Source organism: Arvicanthis niloticus, chromosome 22 (assembly GCF_011762505.2).
Source record: "Arvicanthis niloticus isolate mArvNil1 chromosome 22, mArvNil1.pat.X, whole genome shotgun sequence".
Classification (NCBI taxonomy): Eukaryota; Metazoa; Chordata; class Mammalia; order Rodentia; family Muridae; genus Arvicanthis; species Arvicanthis niloticus.
This window is the reverse complement of record NC_133429.1, coordinates 48,625,174-48,643,087: the sequence shown is the minus strand read 5'-3', so window position 1 is coordinate 48,643,087 and position 17,914 is coordinate 48,625,174. Positions and strand designations below refer to the sequence as shown.

At 51.3% G+C, this 17,914-nt stretch overlaps 1 protein-coding gene across 1 annotated transcript in view; it reads left to right on the top strand.

The window, feature by feature from the left end:
- Positions 1–17,590, top strand: part of Kif5a (kinesin family member 5A) — a 36,512-nt gene extending 18,922 nt beyond the window's left edge. Inside the window, exons 9-29 of the mRNA XM_076920441.1 lie at positions 324–428; positions 572–720; positions 1,385–1,533; positions 2,025–2,200; positions 3,877–3,945; positions 4,683–4,889; positions 5,171–5,317; positions 6,195–6,383; positions 6,713–6,830; positions 7,128–7,192; positions 7,295–7,404; positions 7,968–8,069; positions 8,615–8,675; positions 8,950–9,021; positions 9,143–9,247; positions 11,498–11,714; positions 11,919–12,072; positions 12,373–12,440; positions 12,929–12,956; positions 13,260–13,371; positions 14,811–17,590. Coding sequence (XP_076776556.1) covers positions 324–428; positions 572–720; positions 1,385–1,533; positions 2,025–2,200; positions 3,877–3,945; positions 4,683–4,889; positions 5,171–5,317; positions 6,195–6,383; positions 6,713–6,830; positions 7,128–7,192; positions 7,295–7,404; positions 7,968–8,069; positions 8,615–8,675; positions 8,950–9,021; positions 9,143–9,247; positions 11,498–11,714; positions 11,919–12,072; positions 12,373–12,440; positions 12,929–12,956; positions 13,260–13,338 — 2,370 coding nt within the window. The 3' untranslated portion in view covers positions 13,339–13,371; positions 14,811–17,590. The remainder of the gene's footprint in view (positions 1–323; positions 429–571; positions 721–1,384; positions 1,534–2,024; positions 2,201–3,876; positions 3,946–4,682; positions 4,890–5,170; positions 5,318–6,194; positions 6,384–6,712; positions 6,831–7,127; positions 7,193–7,294; positions 7,405–7,967; positions 8,070–8,614; positions 8,676–8,949; positions 9,022–9,142; positions 9,248–11,497; positions 11,715–11,918; positions 12,073–12,372; positions 12,441–12,928; positions 12,957–13,259; positions 13,372–14,810) is intronic.
- Positions 17,591–17,914: the final 324 nt, after the last annotated feature.

The following is a 17,914-nucleotide window of genomic DNA, read 5'->3' as shown; positions in this document are numbered from 1 at the left end:
ACCCCCAAATAATCCACAATTTAGTTTGTTCTCGATATGATACACTGCCATTACTGCCGAATTCGAGAACGTTTCTGTTTTCCCTACCTCTCATCTCCTGGCAGCCACTGATTTGCCCTCTGACATTGAATTCACCAGTCATAAATCATATAATTGATATAAAGTAGGAGGGAGAGCTGCAGCAAGAGAGCTCAGGTGAGCGGAGGAAGGAGCCAAGCATCTCTTTCTTTATCCTCTCCATTCTCTCCCTCTATTTCTAAGTGGAGAGGATGAGGCCAGCCTTCCCCTCTTCCTGACACACTTGTCCTGTACTTCTCCGACAGGTCAGCAAGACAGGAGCAGAGGGAGCTGTTCTGGATGAGGCAAAGAATATCAACAAATCACTGTCGGCCCTGGGGAACGTGATCTCTGCTCTGGCGGAGGGCACGGTGAGTGTCCCCAGCTCATCCTCCACCTCCTCCCCATCTCCCCCAGTTCTAGTCATGCCCCAGTCCACCAGCTCAGTGCTCAGGGAGCAGCCCTGCCCTTTGTAACCCATCACTTTCACATTCACGGTCTGCTCCTGCTCTAGAAAAGCTATGTGCCCTACCGTGACAGCAAGATGACGAGGATTCTCCAGGATTCTCTGGGAGGGAACTGCAGGACCACCATGTTCATCTGCTGTTCGCCGTCCAGCTACAATGACGCAGAGACCAAGTCCACACTCATGTTTGGGCAGCGGTCAGTGTCAGGGCCTCCAGAGGGGTCCTGGGTGCCCTGCTGCTGTCCCATCCCTTGCTATTCACATATATACCACACACACACACCCCACATACACACACCACAGAGACACACATACACAGACACAGAGATACATACATACACACAGAGACACAGACACAAATAGACACACAGAGACACAAATAGACACAGACAAACACAAACATAACAAGAGACATACACGCACATACATATACAGGCACACACAAAAGCACAGATACACACAGACACATACACAAATGCAGATATACACACAGACACAAATAGACACAGACACACATAGGCACACACAGACACAGACATACACACACGTACACAAGCACAGACATGCACACAGATACAGAGACACACACATAGGCACACACAGTCATACATACAGACACACACAGACATACACACAGACACACACAAGCACAGATAGACACACAGACACAAACAGACACACATAGACATACAGACAAGCACAGACACACACAGATATACACAGAAACAGACTCACACAGGCACACACAGACACATACACATGCACACACACAAGAACAGACAGAAACAGACTCACACAGGCACACACACCACATCACCACGGACCAGCTGGGGTCTCATCTTTGTTTTTGTCTTCGCTCAGGGCAAAGACCATCAAGAACACTGCCTCGGTGAATCTGGAGCTGACTGCCGAGCAATGGAAGAAGAAATACGAGAAGGAGAAGGAGAAGACCAAGGCCCAGAAGGAGACAATTGCGAAGCTGGAGGCTGAGCTTAGCCGGTGGCGCAATGGTTAGAGAGGGATGGGCAGTGAGGGTCGGTGGCTTAGGGACAGCAGTGTCTGGGAGTGTTTAAGGTCAGCAACCTCTGGAAGCAAGGCTGTGCTTCCTGAGGAGAGCAGTGGGGTGTGCTGAGGTCTGGAGATCCTGGCTCTGAGGAGTTGGCAGGGTGGACTCAGGCCACTTGCCTCACTGCGGTGACATGACACCTAGCCATAGCAACTTAGAGATGGTAGTGTCTACGTTGCCTCACAGTCTGAGAGCACAGGAGAAGGCATGGTGGCAGGAGCATGAAGCAGCTGCAGGCAGGAAGCTGCCCACATTTAAGGTGGATCTGCCCAGTGCTGCCCGCATTTAATTTAAGGTGGATTGCTCACCTGAACTGACTCAGTCTGGAAGCCTCCTCTTAGATGGCCAGAGGTTTGTCTCATAAGTGACGCTAGATCCTTTCGGGTTGATGATTATAACCATCACTCTGTGTTTCCTCGCCTGTCCTCTTGTCAGGAGAGAATGTGCCTGAGACTGAGCGCCTGGCTGGAGAGGATTCAGCTCTGGGAGCTGAGCTCTGCGAGGAGACCCCTGTGAATGACAACTCATCCATTGTGGTCCGCATCGCACCCGAGGAAAGGCAGAAATACGAGGAAGAGATCCGCCGTCTCTACAAGCAGCTTGATGACAAGGTGAGACCACAGAGTGCAGGAAGCTGAAGGCTGAGATGGGCGGTCATAGAGCTAGCTTGGGCCAGTGAGTCAGGGCAGGAGCAGGGCAGGCCCTTGCTGCCAAGCCTGATGCCCTGAGTTGCATCTCCAGGGCCCCACCTGGTGGAAGGAGAGAAGTGCCACCCACAAGTGCTTCTGACTTCCACTCTTGTGGAACACACCACACACCACACAAGCCCACGCACACTGTAATTGTTTAAAAAGTTGTACACAATGGTTTGTACAACCATTATGATGTGGAAAATGAGTTTGAAAACTAGAACAAGAAAAACATCGGTCATTATCACGTAGGGACAGCACTCAATATTTTACTCCTCCGTGTATTGTGCAGCTGAGATATACAGATGAAGTAATTTGCATCTAATAGCTTTCTTTAGGTGAGCCTCAAACTCTTGATTCTCCTGCCTCAGCCTCCTCAGTGCTGGGGTTACCAGTGCAGCCGCCCTGACGGGCTCCAGTCTCTCAGGTAGCATTACAGTACAAGTGGTTTTCTGCTCCATTAACAATTCTTCATAAACTTAACTGTCTGGAGCTAAGGATATAGTTCGCTTGGTGGAGCGCTGCCTGGCTCGCACAAAGCTTTGGTTCAGTCGTCAGCAGCGTGTAATGCCAGGCAGACTACATGGAGGCACACGGCTGTAATCCCAGTGCCTAGGTGGGGACAAGCTCAAGGCGATCCTCAGCTACATAGGAAGTTTGAGGACAGCCTGGACACCCTGTCTGGGAAAAAAAAAATTCTTTTTAAATAGATGTCCAATCCATTTTTCAGAATGGATTTGGTTGCTTTGCATAAGCATTTGCCTTTCAGGCTGGAGAGGTGGCTCAGTGGTTAAGAGCACTGGCTGCTCTCCTAGAGGACCTGGGTTCGATTCCCAGCACCCACATGGCAGCTCACAACCATCTCTAACACCAGTTTCAGGGGATCTGATGCCCTCTTCTGGCTCTGCAGGCACCAGGCACATAGATTTACACACACACACACACACACACACACACACACACCTGTTTGATCCAGGTGTGCTATTCCTGCCTATAATCCCAGCACCTAGAAGATTGAGGCAGGAAGTTTGGGAATTTGAGGCCAACCTGGGATACATGATACATAGTTCTAGGCCAGCCTGGGCTACATGATGAGACCGAGTCTTAACACACATAGACACCAAGATATCCTGGTCGAGGTTCCACATGCCTATAATCCCAACATTTATTAGGTTTAGGCAGCGGGATCAAGAGTTCTAGGTCATCTGCAGTCACATTGTGAGACCAGCCTTAGCTACATGAAAGAAACCCTGTCTCAAAAAGCACCCACAAGTTTTAGTTTTTTTGTTTTTTTGGTTTTTTTTTTTTGTTTTGTTTTGTTTTTTTTTTGTTGTTTTGTTTTGTTTTGTTTTGTTTTGTTTTGTTTTTTGCTTTTAAATGATTTGGCTAGATGGGAGTGGTGATATGAGAGATCCAGGCCAAAGGATATGGATGTGTAGACTTTTGCTGTGTGGTGTCAAGGTTGTCCCAGATGGACTGAAAAGGTGCTGCCGGCCCCTAGGGAAGTAGGGGCCACCTTTCCATATGTGAGCTTCTCCCTCCCATCCCAGCACCCTACACTGGGAGAAGTGACCCTCTCATCCCCTCTTGTCTGACAGGATGATGAGATCAACCAGCAGAGCCAGCTCATCGAGAAGCTGAAGCAGCAGATGCTGGACCAGGAAGAGGTAACGGTCGGAGCGAGGGGCCGGCCCCCTTCCCTGCAAATCAAACAACGCTCCTTTAACCCAGGGCAGGAGCTGCTGAGGATGTAGCTCTGTTGGTAGTGTGTGAGTGTGTTCACGAAGCCCTGGGGTTGGTCCCTAGCAGAGCATCCAACAGTGGTGGTGACATAGACCTGTCATCTGATGCACCTTGTGATCAGGAGAGAGGTTCAGGCCATTTTTGGCTACAAGCCTTGGGTACAGGAAACTATCTAAAAACAGACAGAAGTACTCGGATGAATGGACATTCTACTCGGGCCAGTGGCCCCTGAAAATCGTGCACTGTTGGAAAATTCACTTAGGAGGGCTGTGTTAGGAAGATTAAGAGTTCAAGGCTAAGCTGGGCATGGTGGTACATGTCTTGGATGCCAGCACTTGGGAAGCAGAGGCAGGCAGATCTCTGAGTTCAAGGCCAGCCTACTCTACAGTGTGAGTTCCAGGACAGCTAGGGCTACATCGAGAAACCCTGTCTCAAAACCACACTAACTAGAAAGAGTCCTAGCCTATCCGTAGCTATGTGGTGACCAACCAGGTTGCTCTGAAGTCCAGTGATGGAGTCCTGTGCTTTTCCATTCTGGTTAATAAAGCCCGAAGCTTACTTCCCCTTGACTTGTACTTCAAGTGTGTACCAGGTGGGGTATTGGAACTTAGTTCACACGGACAGTGTGGTCTCGAACGCCCGCCCTGCCTCTTCCTTGAAGCTGCTAGTGTCCACCCGGGGAGACAATGAGAAGGTCCAGCGGGAGCTCAGCCACCTACAGTCCGAGAACGACGCTGCGAAGGATGAGGTGAAGGAAGTGTTGCAGGCCCTGGAGGAGCTGGCAGTCAACTACGACCAGAAGTCCCAGGAGGTGGAGGAGAAGAGCCAGCAGAACCAGCTGTTGGTGGACGAGCTGTCCCAGAAAGTGGTAAGTGGCTGGCAAGTGACCTGGAGGCTCCCTGCCCTCACAGCGCCTCTGCCTTCGCCATAGCTGTATGGTGTTGCCCCCTGCGCTGATGCTGAGTGTGTCGAGACACCCTCCCCCGCCCTGCCTCTGCCATTTGCCCTTCTCTCTTCCAGAGGCTTCTGCAGGGTCTGTATTCTCTCCATAGCAGCCCTCAGAGTCTTACATGACTTGAGAGGCTCTGCTCAAGCTGGGAAGGGGAGCAGGAGGCTGGCAATGGTAATGACCTTAGGGGCTGTCCCTAGGCCACCATGCTGTCCCTGGAGTCCGAGCTACAGCGGCTCCAGGAGGTCAGTGGACACCAGCGAAAACGGATCGCTGAGGTGCTGAACGGACTGATGAAGGACCTGAGTGAGTTCAGTGTTATCGTGGGCAACGGCGAGATTAAGCTGGTGAGTGGGACAGAGGGCAGTGTCGCCTGGGTGACATTAGTAGGGTCTAGAGGTGACAGAGGGTAGGACTGACATGCAAATCTGTGCGTAAGAACATGACCTATTGGGAGTATATGAGCTACGAAAGAAAGTCCATGGGGTGCTGAGGTGTGCAGCTGCGATCCTCACCCTCAGGAGGGTGAGACAGGCTTAAGCCCAGGGGTTCGAGTCTAGCAAGGGCTATGGAGAAAAAGAAAAAAGAAAAAAAAAGAAGAGACTCATTGGTTTTCAAGGCAGAAGGGAGAACTATCAAAATCCAGCATCTGAATGTAAACAGAGGCTTTGAAGTGAGGTGCTAGTGAACAGCAGCCATGTCTCAGTCAGGGTTACCATTGTTGTGAGGAAACACCGTGACCAGAAGCAACCTGGGGAAGAAAGGGTCTGTGGCCACCAGGGGGAGCCAAAGCATGAACTCGACCCTGGTGGGAACCTGGAGGCAGGAGCTGAAGCAGAGACCGTGGAGGAGTGCTGCTTACTGGCTTGCTCTTCCTGGCTTGCTCAGCCTGCTTTCTTATAGCACCTCCCACCATAGGCTGGGTCCTCCTGTACTGATCACTATTTGAAAAAAAAAAAAAAAAATGTCCTGCAGGCCTGCCGACAGCCTGATCTTATGGAGGTATTTTCTCAGTTGAGGCTTCCCCCTCTCAGATGATGCTAGCTTGTGTCAAGCTGACGTGGAGCTAGCCTGCACAAGCTGCTCAAAGGTGTTGAGGAATTCCCAGCTTCCTTGAGTACCTGTGAAGGGGAGTGAGTCGGTGGAGGGTGAAAGATACAGGTACGGATTTTTCTGCCTCAGAGAAGCAGCTCTAGCAGCTCTCCCTCCTCTACCCACCCTCAGCCCGTGGAGATCAGTGGGGCCATTGAGGAGGAATTCACAGTGGCCCGACTCTACATCAGCAAGATCAAGTCTGAGGTGAAGTCCGTGGTTAAGCGATGCCGGCAGCTGGAGAACCTCCAGGTGGAGTGTCATCGCAAGATGGAGGTGACCGGTAGGGAGCTATCGTCTTGCCAGCTGCTCATCTCGCAGGTGAGCGTCTAAGGATGGGATCCGTAGTATGAGAAGGGCTGATGGGGGTGATAGATAAACTCCCAGCACCCACCTCTACGTCAGTGTCTTGGCCAATGGAGATCAAGGCCTGAAGAACCAGGGTGACGAGCGGAGAGGATCCAGGCATGAAGTTTAGGGGGCACTGACCTTTGACCCAAATACCTAAAGGAAGATTCTCCATAGGACCAGCCCCTGGCCTTTAGCCTCCTAGAGGCTGAGGGAAGGCGTGGGAGGATGGCTGCAGTTTACAGTGTAAGATCCTTTGTACCTTTGTCTCCTTTATGCCCCCAACCCCCGCCCCATACCAGCACGAGGCAAAGATCCGTTCTCTCACGGAGTACATGCAGACTGTGGAGTTGAAGAAACGGCACCTGGAAGAGTCCTACGACTCCCTGAGCGACGAGCTGGCCAAACTGCAGGCTCAGGGTGAGCCTCCTTGGACCCGAGGTCCCAGGGAGACTGGGAAGGACAGTCACGCTCACACTGGAGGAAATGGCCTGACAGCTTCTCACTCAGCATGAGCTGAGTCCTGGGTTGTCGGCTCATGTGCACATGTAGCCTGGCCTTTGCATGTAGTCATTTTACACGAATCCTAGACCCTCTGGTCTTCATGCCTGAGGAGTCAAATTGGACTGTCCCAACCCAGAATGTCCCTGTGCACCCATCCCCTGGGACCTGGAGCTCGCTGGTGTCATGGAAGCTGTCTTCCTCTCTTTTACTTAGAAACTGTGCACGAGGTAGCTCTGAAAGACAAGGAGCCAGACACACAGGATGCCGAGGAGGTGAAGGTGAGCTGGGGAAGTGTGGAGTGGCCGTTTGGCAGGGCAGGGGGCTGTGCTGACTGTCAGCCTGGGAGTCTGGCTCTGAGCACAGGGCTGTGCTCTTTGCAGAAGGCTCTAGAACTACAGATGGAGAATCACCGTGAGGCCCATCACCGGCAGCTGGCCCGCCTCCGGGATGAGATCAATGAGAAACAGAAGACCATTGATGAGCTGAAAGAGTAAGGGGCTTAGAGGTGGCTCCAGTGTTTGTCCAGTCCTCTGATCTTGCTGTGGCCACTCCAACCATCCTTCTGGATCTTTAATGTCCTCAATAATGACACATCTTGAGGCCCAGTCTCAAGAGATATGAGAAGGGCTGGAGAGATGGCTCTGTAGTTGAGAGCACTGGCTGCTTCTCCAGAGAACCTGGGTTTGATTCCTAGCAACTACGTGGTGGTTCACAACCACCTGTAACTCCAGTCCCAGGGGATCCGGTGGCATCTTCTGGCCTCCTTGGGTACCAGGCACATAAATATATTCGCAAGCAAAACACTCATACGCATAAATAATTAATTAAAAGACAGAAATAGAATTAGACCTGTCCTTGTTATGATTGGAGTACTCGGGGTCCCGTGTTGCCATGAAAATGATAGCCAGTGTGTATCCCCGATAGAACCGGTGTGTTTCCCTGATATCTGAAGTCCGTTGCATCAGGTCCACTGGGATGTGTAGCAGACAAGCGTGTGAGGGGTGGGGCTTCCTCTTCCCCCTTTAGTATCTCTTTATGTCCCACCCTCCCTAGCCTGAACCAGAAGCTTCAGTTGGAGCTGGAAAAGCTTCAGGCTGATTACGAAAGGCTGAAGATCGAAGAGAACGAGAAGAACGCCAAGCTCCAGGAGCTGACGTGAGTGACACACCGCTGACGTGTGCAGATGCGGGGCATGTGGGTGGCCTCTGTGGGGAGAGTCACAGGAAGCAAGCATGACTGGGTGGAGAGAGCAAAGGACACGAGCAGAAAGGACTGCCAGGACAGCTGTGGTGGCCCACGCCTTTAATCCCAGCACTCAGGAGGCAGAGGCAGGTGGTTCACTGTGAGTTTGAGGCCAGCCTGGTTGATACAGTGAGTTCCAAGACAGCCAGGGCTATCAAGTATGAAAATCGGGTTTTGAAACAGCATAGATGGTTGTATCCCAAGAAACTTTATATGCGGCTGTGAAATGCATAGAAGAGTTGGCCAGGTGGGCGCCTGGGAGCTTTAGCCGTAAACCGCAGAACCACGGCCTTTTGTAAAATTTTTTCTGACCTCTTTTTAAGGATTCCTTTCTGATTACTGCATAGCAAGCACAAGTAACTTGTATATTAAACAGTGGTAAAGATAAGGGAGCGGTGGGGAGGAGCGTCCAGAGGGGTCTTTCTTAGCCCTCTTTCTCCTTATTTTTCCTGCTGCAGATTTCTGTATGAGCGACACGAACAGTCCAAGCAGGACCTCAAGGGGCTGGAGGAGACAGTTGTGAGTGGTTTCCTTCTATGCCGCATAAACAGAGTTCGAGAGGGCTCCCGTGCTCCTCACCTGTTCTCCGTGCTCCTCACCTGTTCCCTGTGCTCCTCACCTCTTCCCCGTGCTCCTCACCTCTTCCCTGTCCTCATCTCTTCCTACCCTGTTCCTCCTGATCTTTTACTGTGAGTCGGTGGCACAGTCAGGATGACAGACCATGACTATATAGCCTGAGGGAGAAGGTAGGGCTGGTTTCCGGTTGTCACCAAGTTTGCATCATTCCCCACAGGCCCGTGAACTCCAGACCCTCCACAACCTTCGCAAGCTGTTCGTTCAAGACGTCACGACTCGAGTCAAGAAAGTAAGCGCGTCCTCAAGTTCACCAACAATGTACTCTCCCGCTCTCAGGGCTCTCCAGCCTGTTGTCCCCTGTGGGGTCAGTTTGGCCTCTCGGGACAGCCATGTTTCTTCCCTCTGACCAGAGTGCAGAAATGGAGCCCGAGGACAGTGGGGGGATTCATTCCCAAAAGCAGAAGATCTCCTTTCTTGAGAACAACCTGGAACAGCTTACAAAGGTTCACAAACAGGTGAGCGAGAGAACTGGAGGCCAGGTCCCTGTGATACCCAAATCCTGAAAGGCTCCTTGGTTCTGGAAGAGCCAGTTGCGTGCTACCCTTAGCCCTCTCTCACCCCACAAGTCTCTGCTTGGTACTTTATCTGATTCCATGTGTGCACTGGCCTTTGCTCTGACCCTGGTCCACTTCCCGAAAGTTTTTCTCAGCCTATCTTTGCTTAAAGTGAAAGTCCCCACCTTGCAGGAAGAGGTTAAAACGCATGCAGGATGGAGACACATGGGGGATGTAACTACCGAGGGCTGGGAGGTGGGTCAGCAGCAGGCTTGCCAAGCCTGCACAGAGCCCTGGGTGCGTCTCTCTCCATCTCTATGATGGGATCAGGGTCCGGGTATAATACTACCAGACTTCAGACAGGGATATAAGGAAAACAAGGGCACTGGGCCTTCTCTTAGCAAAACCAAACAAACAAATAACACTTCATAATATGCCTACCTGGAACAGGTGTGTAAATGATGTTCTTCACATGACCCGCCCAGCCTCTAGTGGGCGCCAGTCAGAACTCCTGCACTGAGCGGCTGCCTCTCTGTCCCTCTCTTGCTGCTTGCTGCTGCTCTGTAGGTAGAAACCTGGGTTTCAAAGGTATGGGCAGTCTGGAAGAAAGGGCAGTCCAGAGGAGTCAGGACAGGAAATGTTTGGTGTGTCCACAATAGAAGTGTCCTCGGCCCCACCAGGAATCAATGCACTCAGTAGTCTGGCAGCAGGCCCTCTTAACTGATTCATAAAATAAGCCCCAACCTAATTCCATTCCATCCATCTCAAATCCACCCTTAATTCTATCTGGATTCATTCTCTAGCTAAACCCACCTTTCCCTTCCAGCCTGGTGTCCGTGCCTAAAGACTTAGTGAGTGCATCCTTTTGAAACTTCCTAAACTGGAGACTTGGCCATAAGCTGCCGGGTTTGTGTCCTTTGACCTTCTGAGGGCTTAACTGTTACCTTTCCTTCCCTCTCCTATTATGAAGTGGCAGAACATCTTAATAGAAAAGTTGGATGACAGCTAGAAAATCTAAAAGAACAGGCTAGGGATGTAGCTGAGTTGAGAGATGCTTGTTGAACTTGAGCAAACAAAGCCTTCGTTTTAACCCCTGTCCATACCAAGCTGGGGCCGGGCGTGGTGGCACAGGCCTGTAACCCAGTATCTGAGAAGATAGAGTCTGAGGGCAGCCGAGGCTATATCGTGAGTTCTAGACCAGCCTGGGCTACTTAGTAAGACACTGCCTGCCTGTCTTTCTTTTTCTTTTTAAAAAGCTGCTCTCCTTTTTGTTTTCCTTCCTCAAAGCCTCTGCTTCCTCTCTAAGTCCCAAACTCCAAAAACCGTTCCCCTAAAGGATAGCTAGAGTAAGCTAGACCTCTCCCTAGCAGACACAGTCTGTGAAGGAAATAGAGTTGCCACCGTGAAACTAAAACCGGGGGCGCAGAGACATTTGATGTCCCTCGTCAACTGAAGCGGCACAGAAGATTCCAGCTCTGTCCCTTTCCCATCATGCTCTCTGCTGTGCTGACCTGCCTGACTGCCCAGCCTGCCTGCCCTCCCCCTCCCTCCTCCTCCCTCCCAGCTGCACCTGAGTAGTTTCAAGTGCCCCATCAGTGTGTAGACCCTGCAAAATGATCTGAGGGCCTTTTCACTTCAGAATGGTTGCCATCACACACTGGAATAATTTTAAGGGGTGGGGGAGGGCCGCCCAGGGGGTCCCTGGAGAAAGACAATGAGCACAAATGTCTGCAATCACAAACATTTCCTTTCCTTCCTCTGAGGCTGGTGTGTGGCTGTATGGGGCTCCAGATCCTGGCTTCTGCTCCTGCTCTGTGTGGCTCTCACCCTGACCCTTCTCAGCCTGTCTGCACCCTCTGACTGTCATGTGCTCCTGCTGTCCTGCCCTTGGCTTGCCCACATAGTCATCTCATCCCCATGGGGGCCCTGGAGCTGTAGGTCAGGCACGGGCTGTGACATACAGTGGACGGGAGTGTCCAGGTGTTTGGAGCGTGGACAGGACACTGTTGTGAGAACTCTGGGCGCTAGCCAAGCTGCAGGTTTTGCTGCTTAGAAAACAGGAATTTGGAAAGAACTGTCTGGAGCTGCCACATTGCTAGAGGGAAGGCGGTCTCTCCAGGAAATGGCAGGGCCCTGATTCTCCTTTATTCTCTCCTCTGGGTGAATCTATTTTGGGTCACCGGCTTCTCTTCTGTGCGGCTCGCTCCGCAGCTGGTACGTGACAATGCAGACCTGCGTTGTGAGCTTCCTAAGTTGGAAAAACGACTTCGGGCTACGGCTGAGAGAGTTAAGGCCCTGGAGGGTGCACTGAAGGAGGCCAAGGAGGGCGCCATGAAGGACAAACGCAGGTACCAGCAGGAGGTGGACCGCATCAAGGAAGCAGTTCGGTACAAGAGCTCCGGCAAGCGTGGCCATTCCGCCCAAATTGGTGAGTGGATGTCAGTGGGTGAGACCGTATCACCACCCGAGGCAAACCAACCAGTCCCTAAGTGCCAGACTACTCAACACTTGCTGTTAGCCCAGCCTTTCCACCAGAGAGAGAATGATGATGTCGTTTTGCTGGGGTTGATCTTGGGACCAGGTAAACTCGGGTAACCGATAGCTTTCTCACAGTGTTTCTTCTGTTCCGTAGCTAAGCCTGTGAGGCCTGGCCACTATCCTGCCTCCTCACCCACCAACCCCTACGGCACCCGGAGCCCCGAGTGTATCAGCTACACCAACAACCTCTTCCAGAACTACCAGAACCTGCACCTGCAGGCTGCACCTAGCTCCACTTCAGATATGTAGTGAGTGACACAGGCACGGCTACAGTTCCAGCCTAAGGCCATCTAGGCCCTCAGAAGGCATAGGGTGGTGTCAGTTCTTAGTTCATTTAAAAATTAATTTCCTAAGTCACGTGGTTTCTCACCCCTTTCATAGCCTTCTGGGTTGTGGTTAGGAGATGGGTGCTCTCTCCCTGTCTCCATGATTGGTGCCCTCTTTTCCAGGGATAGAAAGGATGAGTGGCCGGGAGGAGTGTGGGCATAGTGGTTCTCAGAATGGTGGACTGTGGTTCCAGGGGCTGCGTCTCTGTTCTGTCCTTCCAGCTTTGTCAGCAACGGAGCCACGTCTGCTGCCCCCTTGGCTTCCTACCAGAAGGCCAACATGGACAATGGTAAGTGATGAAGACCCAGCCTACAGGGTCCCCAGGGAAGATGAGAGGTATTTACAACAGATGCGGACAGAACCTTTCTCCCATTAGAGGGTCAAAGAAAAGACACTGTCAGGGAGAGCTCAGTGGCACAGTTTCTGCCTGGTGTGGTTTCCGCCCTGCATCCCATTCCTGGTACAGTTGGGGGGAGGGTGCGGGGGGGGGGTATCCTTGTGGGCCCACTGTCTGAGCCTTAAGCTTGCTTAGGTCTCCATCCAAAGCCACTAGTCTCTTTAGAAGTAGCTGCTCCTGTTACTCTCTGCCTCTCCCTGTCTCTTCTCAGTGTTTGGAGACTTTCTAAAAAAGTATAATATACCACTTTGGATAGGTGAGAGTAGAGTGACTCAGTTTACCAGTTTAGAGGCGTGGGCGTTAGGACGGGAAGGGTTGTGAAGACTTTTCCTCACACCAGCCTTTTTCTAACCCTGTGTTCTCAACGGTCATCCCTTCAGGAAATGCCACAGACATCAACGACAACAGGTACTCGGACCCCACTAGCCTCGGGTTTTCTGGGTGGGACCCAGAAAAGCAAATAGCACTTCTCTATGTGGACTTCCCTGGAGCTCTGGGGAGGAGGGAGGGAGGGAGGTAGGAGATCCAGGCATCCCCATGGGTATCTGATACTTTCTCCCTACCTTAGGGAACATTCTGACCTTGGGCAAGGCCTCGAGTTTCCTTAGGAAGCACGCCTCTTGCCAGCCCTCACCCTTCAGTATCTCAGGCACACTGTCAGCATCAGCCGTGCTGGAAGTGGAGTTCATGACCGTATGCTTCTTCCTCCAGGAGTGACCTGCCGTGCGGTTATGAGGCTGAGGACCAGGCCAAGCTCTTCCCTCTCCACCAAGAGACAGCGGCCAGCTAACTCCCAATCCTGGCTACATATCTGCACTTTCAGGTAGCTGCAGGCCACTTCCCTCCAGGGAAGTCCACGCCAGCCTCCTCCTGTCTGGCCACGGCCTCCTCTCCTGTTCATTTGTGTGTGTATATGTTTGCGTGTGTGTTTTGTGTGTTTGTGTTGTGTGTGCATGAGTGCACCCACATCCAGAGACCAAGGTTGGTTGGTGTGGGTGTTTTCCTCTGTGTGTGTGTGTGTGTGTGCACTCACATCCAGAGGCCAGCTTTGCTGTTGGTATCTTCCTCTCTCACACTCCATCTTGCTTTTTGACATAAGGTTTCTCACTGAACCTTGAGCTTGCTGTTTTGGGTAGACTGGCTGGCCAGTCACCTCCCCACCCTCCCCCTGCCCTGCCCCATCCCCCACATCTGCCCATTTCTGTCCCCTGGTGCTGGGGATATGAACATAGCCCTCATGTCTGTTCAGGAGGCACTTTATGACTGAGATGACTCCCCACTTCACCCCCTTTTAAAAAAAATACATGTCAAAACCTTTCAACTCCTGCTTGGCCCGATATGGTGGCACACACCTATAATCCCAGCATGCAGGCAGAATCAGGAAGACCGTAAGTTCAAAGGAGTTTTGGGTTTGTGAGACCCTGTATCAAAAACAAACAAAAACATTCACTAAAAGCCCAAATGTCATCTGTAGCCAACCCTGACCTCCCAAGGCCCCAAGCCTTCCCTTAGGTGCCGGTGGTAACCACAGTACTGATTTCCACCACTAGGGGTCACTGTCATACATTAAATTTTTTTTTAAGGCAAGGGCTGCTGTCCATCTACTACCTTGTGCCTTTACCCTAAAATAGCCTTAGATACATGGAGATGTCTAAGCTGCCTCATGTAAAGGTGATGCCTGCTTTATTCTTGACCATCAGCCCTGTGTCAGCATATGCTGCCAAAGACTATAGTGCTGTCTGACTCCTGGTGCCTCTAGCTAGTGACAACAATAAAAATGGAGACCAGCTGCCTCCCCATCCCCAAACCCCCCAGTTTCAACGCTTCCCACTTGCCAAGTCCCCTGTAGCATCAGGAGCCCCTCCTTGTTCCTGGTGTCACTGGGCACATCGTCATGGTTGTTTTAAACCCCAGGTAGATAGTGGGATCTAAGCTAATGTGTTGTTGTCCACGTTAGCGCCTTCTCTGACAAGAAGCAAGAGAAAATGCCCAGTCTCTTGCTGGACTGCACTAGGCCACATCCCTCCCAGGCTTTCACCAGACAGTGGTTAGGGCAGAAAAGCAGGAGAGAGAGAGAGACCTGTTAACGGGGAGAGGATGCTGGGAGGATGTGCACTGGAGAAGCATGGGTTGGATTGGCTGGGCGTGGGGGTGGGGCCAGCTTCCTGGAACTGTAAACCAAAGTGTGTGTTATGCTGTTTGCTCCTACACAGAGGCTGGGTCAGGCTGGCCCCTCACACCCTCTTTCTCTTTCTTCCCCAGTTTCTAAGAGGGACTGAGGCCTCTTCTCTCAGCATGCTGCAAACCTGTGGTCTCTGACACTAACTCCCTCCCCAGCCCGTGTTGTTGGACTGTTTGATGTCTCCTCCTACCCTGTATCTCTTTGTACTCTGTATCTATATATCAGAAGCTGCTGCTATGTCTCTCCTCTCTGTCCTACCCTCTTAGTATCTGATGATGTATTTAGCAGTTTTTAAGCATAGTCTCCCTTCCTCGTTGGGCATTAGGGAGGAGGGAAATGTTTCTTCTTTCTCCCACATACTCGTGTCTTACACCGAGTGATGTCAGTCACTGAGTAGAGGTCACAAAAGATAAAGGAAAAAATGGGAGCGCGGAGGCTGCCCTCCTCTCTCACAAACACATGTACACGCATACACAACACACGAGCGCATGTGCACGCGCGCACACACACACACACACACAGTGTACATACAAAGCCTTAAGCAGAAGAATGTCTTAGCATCTACGAAAAGAGAGAAACAGACCCCCCTCTTTACACGGAGCACAGAGGAGGACCCAGTAGAAGGTTTGCAACATCACCCCCACCCCGCCCTACACACACACACACACACACACACACCCCTCACCCGAGTCAGCAGACGGCAGGTGGCCTCCTCCATCCTGTGAAGTCTGCCTTTTGCTCGATTCTTCCCCAGTTTGAGAGTGTGGATTGCTCGAAGGACTATTTTCCTTTCTGGCCCAAGCCTCTTTCGATAATTTCCACTCCAAATATCACAACCAGAACTTAGAGTTTTGGTTTAAAACATCTTCTGAAAAATCGAGAAGGCAGATTGGCGAGAAACAGCTGCTCATCTCTCTCTGTGCCGATAGTTATAAGCAGATGGAGTCAGAATGGTCAGCCAGCTCCCTGGTCTGGGTGGTTAGCAGGCTGGGCGACTGCCGTGTGCTACTCTGTCACAGAACCCTCAGGTTGAAGCTAAGAGCTAGTTCTTTCTCCCATATTGGGCTGCATGTGCTTCCCCCCTCTGACTTTGGTTTGGGGCTTCCAGTTTATTGGCATAATAGCTGTTTCTAGATGCCTTCTCTTCAAAATGGAATCTGGCTTGTTCCCAGTATACCTTCCTCTCCCAAATAGAGTTCCTTCTGTAATCTCCATCTGGTCCCAAGTGCACTTTAAAGGCGGGGTGAGGGAGCAGGATGGAGCATGGCAGCAGGCAGGCAGCGTCAGGCAGCATCCCTGACACATGGAAAAGCTCTGCTTTTGATCCCAGCACTGCAGATGCAAACGCAAAAGCAAAAGCTGGGTGTGGCAGCTCACACTTTTGAATGTTGCTCTCAGGAAGCTGAGGTAGGAAAATTGCTAAATTTGAGGCTATCCTGGACTAAACAGTTAGATCCAGGAGAGCTTGTGCTATGATGGGAGGAAACCCTATCTCGAAATGAAAGGAAGGAAGGAGAAAAAGAGAGAGAAAGGGAGGGAGGAAGGAAAGGAAGGACGGACGTACAGACAGGACAGTTTTTCCCCCTGAGCTGGCAGGGACTACAAGCTGGAACCTAATGCTCTCCCTGCGGCTATCTCAGCCCAGGTCCCCTCCCGCCCAGCAATAAAGAAGATACTGCTTTAGTTCAGATGGTCCTTCCCACCCATCTGCTAAGGTAGTTTTCCAGATAACTGCAGGGATGAAGGTCAGTACTCACCCTAAGCCAAGAAACACAGTCTCGTATCCAGATACCCAGTCCTACCCAGGATGTAAGGCCAGGACTCTCCAACAGCGGGCAGCCTGCTGTCGCGTATCCAGATACCCAGTCCTACCCAGGATGTAAGGCCAGGACTCTCCAACAGCGGGCAGCCTGCTGTCCAGACCCTTCTAGGCCTAGGAGGAAAACTCCCTGCGGATGACAGGCGTATAGTATATGGGCTGTAGTGCCTGTGGCTCCCTCAAGGGAACGTTTCTGCTCTTTAGGGAGTGGTAGAGATGAAGACAGTATCAGACTGGCATGGGAGAACTTCTAAGTGGTGATTTTCAAACACCTTCAAATAAATCTGATATAGGATGACATAAGCAGAACCTAGGGCTTTGACCGTGGCTCAGTGGTACTGGGCGAAGACACATAGTGTGATGAGTCTGAGGGCTCAGTCTGTCTCTGGAACTGCAAACAAAACAACCAAAATGATAAAGTAATTCAGAGCTAGGAATGTTACAATTTCTTTCTTTTCATATACCCTGCCCAGTGGAAAATGCTTAATTAGTTGGAGGGTCCTGAGATAGCCCTGAGAGCTAAGAACTCGGTTATTTGCAAGAGGGATCCAATCTGTTCCCTCAGCATCCTAAAAACCACAACTCAAAAGAAGGGTTAGGGAAGTGCAGACAAATCACACAGCCTCAGATGCAGCAGGCAAGGAAGGAAGGGAGCAGCCTCTGCGGTCATGGTTCATGCCGGCAGGACTCCGGAGAATCTGAGGGAGTTTGCAGGATCTTGCCACCAAACAATTCTTTCAAAGTACAAGTGAGGAGGTGTGGAGCTGTACAGCAGAGCAGACAAGGAAGGAGGTGGCAGTGGAAAAGGCCATTTGCTATGCTAAAGAAACAGCCCTACACCAGAAGGTTCTCGCCACACCCTCCCCCAATCGACATCCCTTTCAGAGAGCCAGGCCACCACAAGGGCCCCTGGCCCGCCCACTTACATCTGCCAAAATGAAATGTTGCATGCCGGCGTGGAAGATGAACCAAACCGCACAAATCCCAGTGTGTATTTACTTGGTGGACACAAATACCTTTAAAATAAAATAAATTCGATGACGGCTTGCTGTGGCTTTTTATTTATTTTTCAAAGGGCTTTTGCTTTTTTTGGTTGTTGTTACGTGTTTCGCCTGCACTTAATGTATGTGTACCATGTGTGTGTCTGGTGTCCTCAAGAGGCTGGAATAGGTCACCAGATCCTCAGGAACTGGAGTTACAGATGGTCATAAGCATGATGTGGGCGATGAAAAATCAGAAGTGAGTGTTCCCAACTACAGGACCTGAACTGTTACTAACCCAGGGTGGTGGTTTGAATGAGAATGGATGGGCCTTACAGGCTCCTAGGTTTGAATTCTCTTCCCCAGTCTGTAGAGCTGCTTGGGA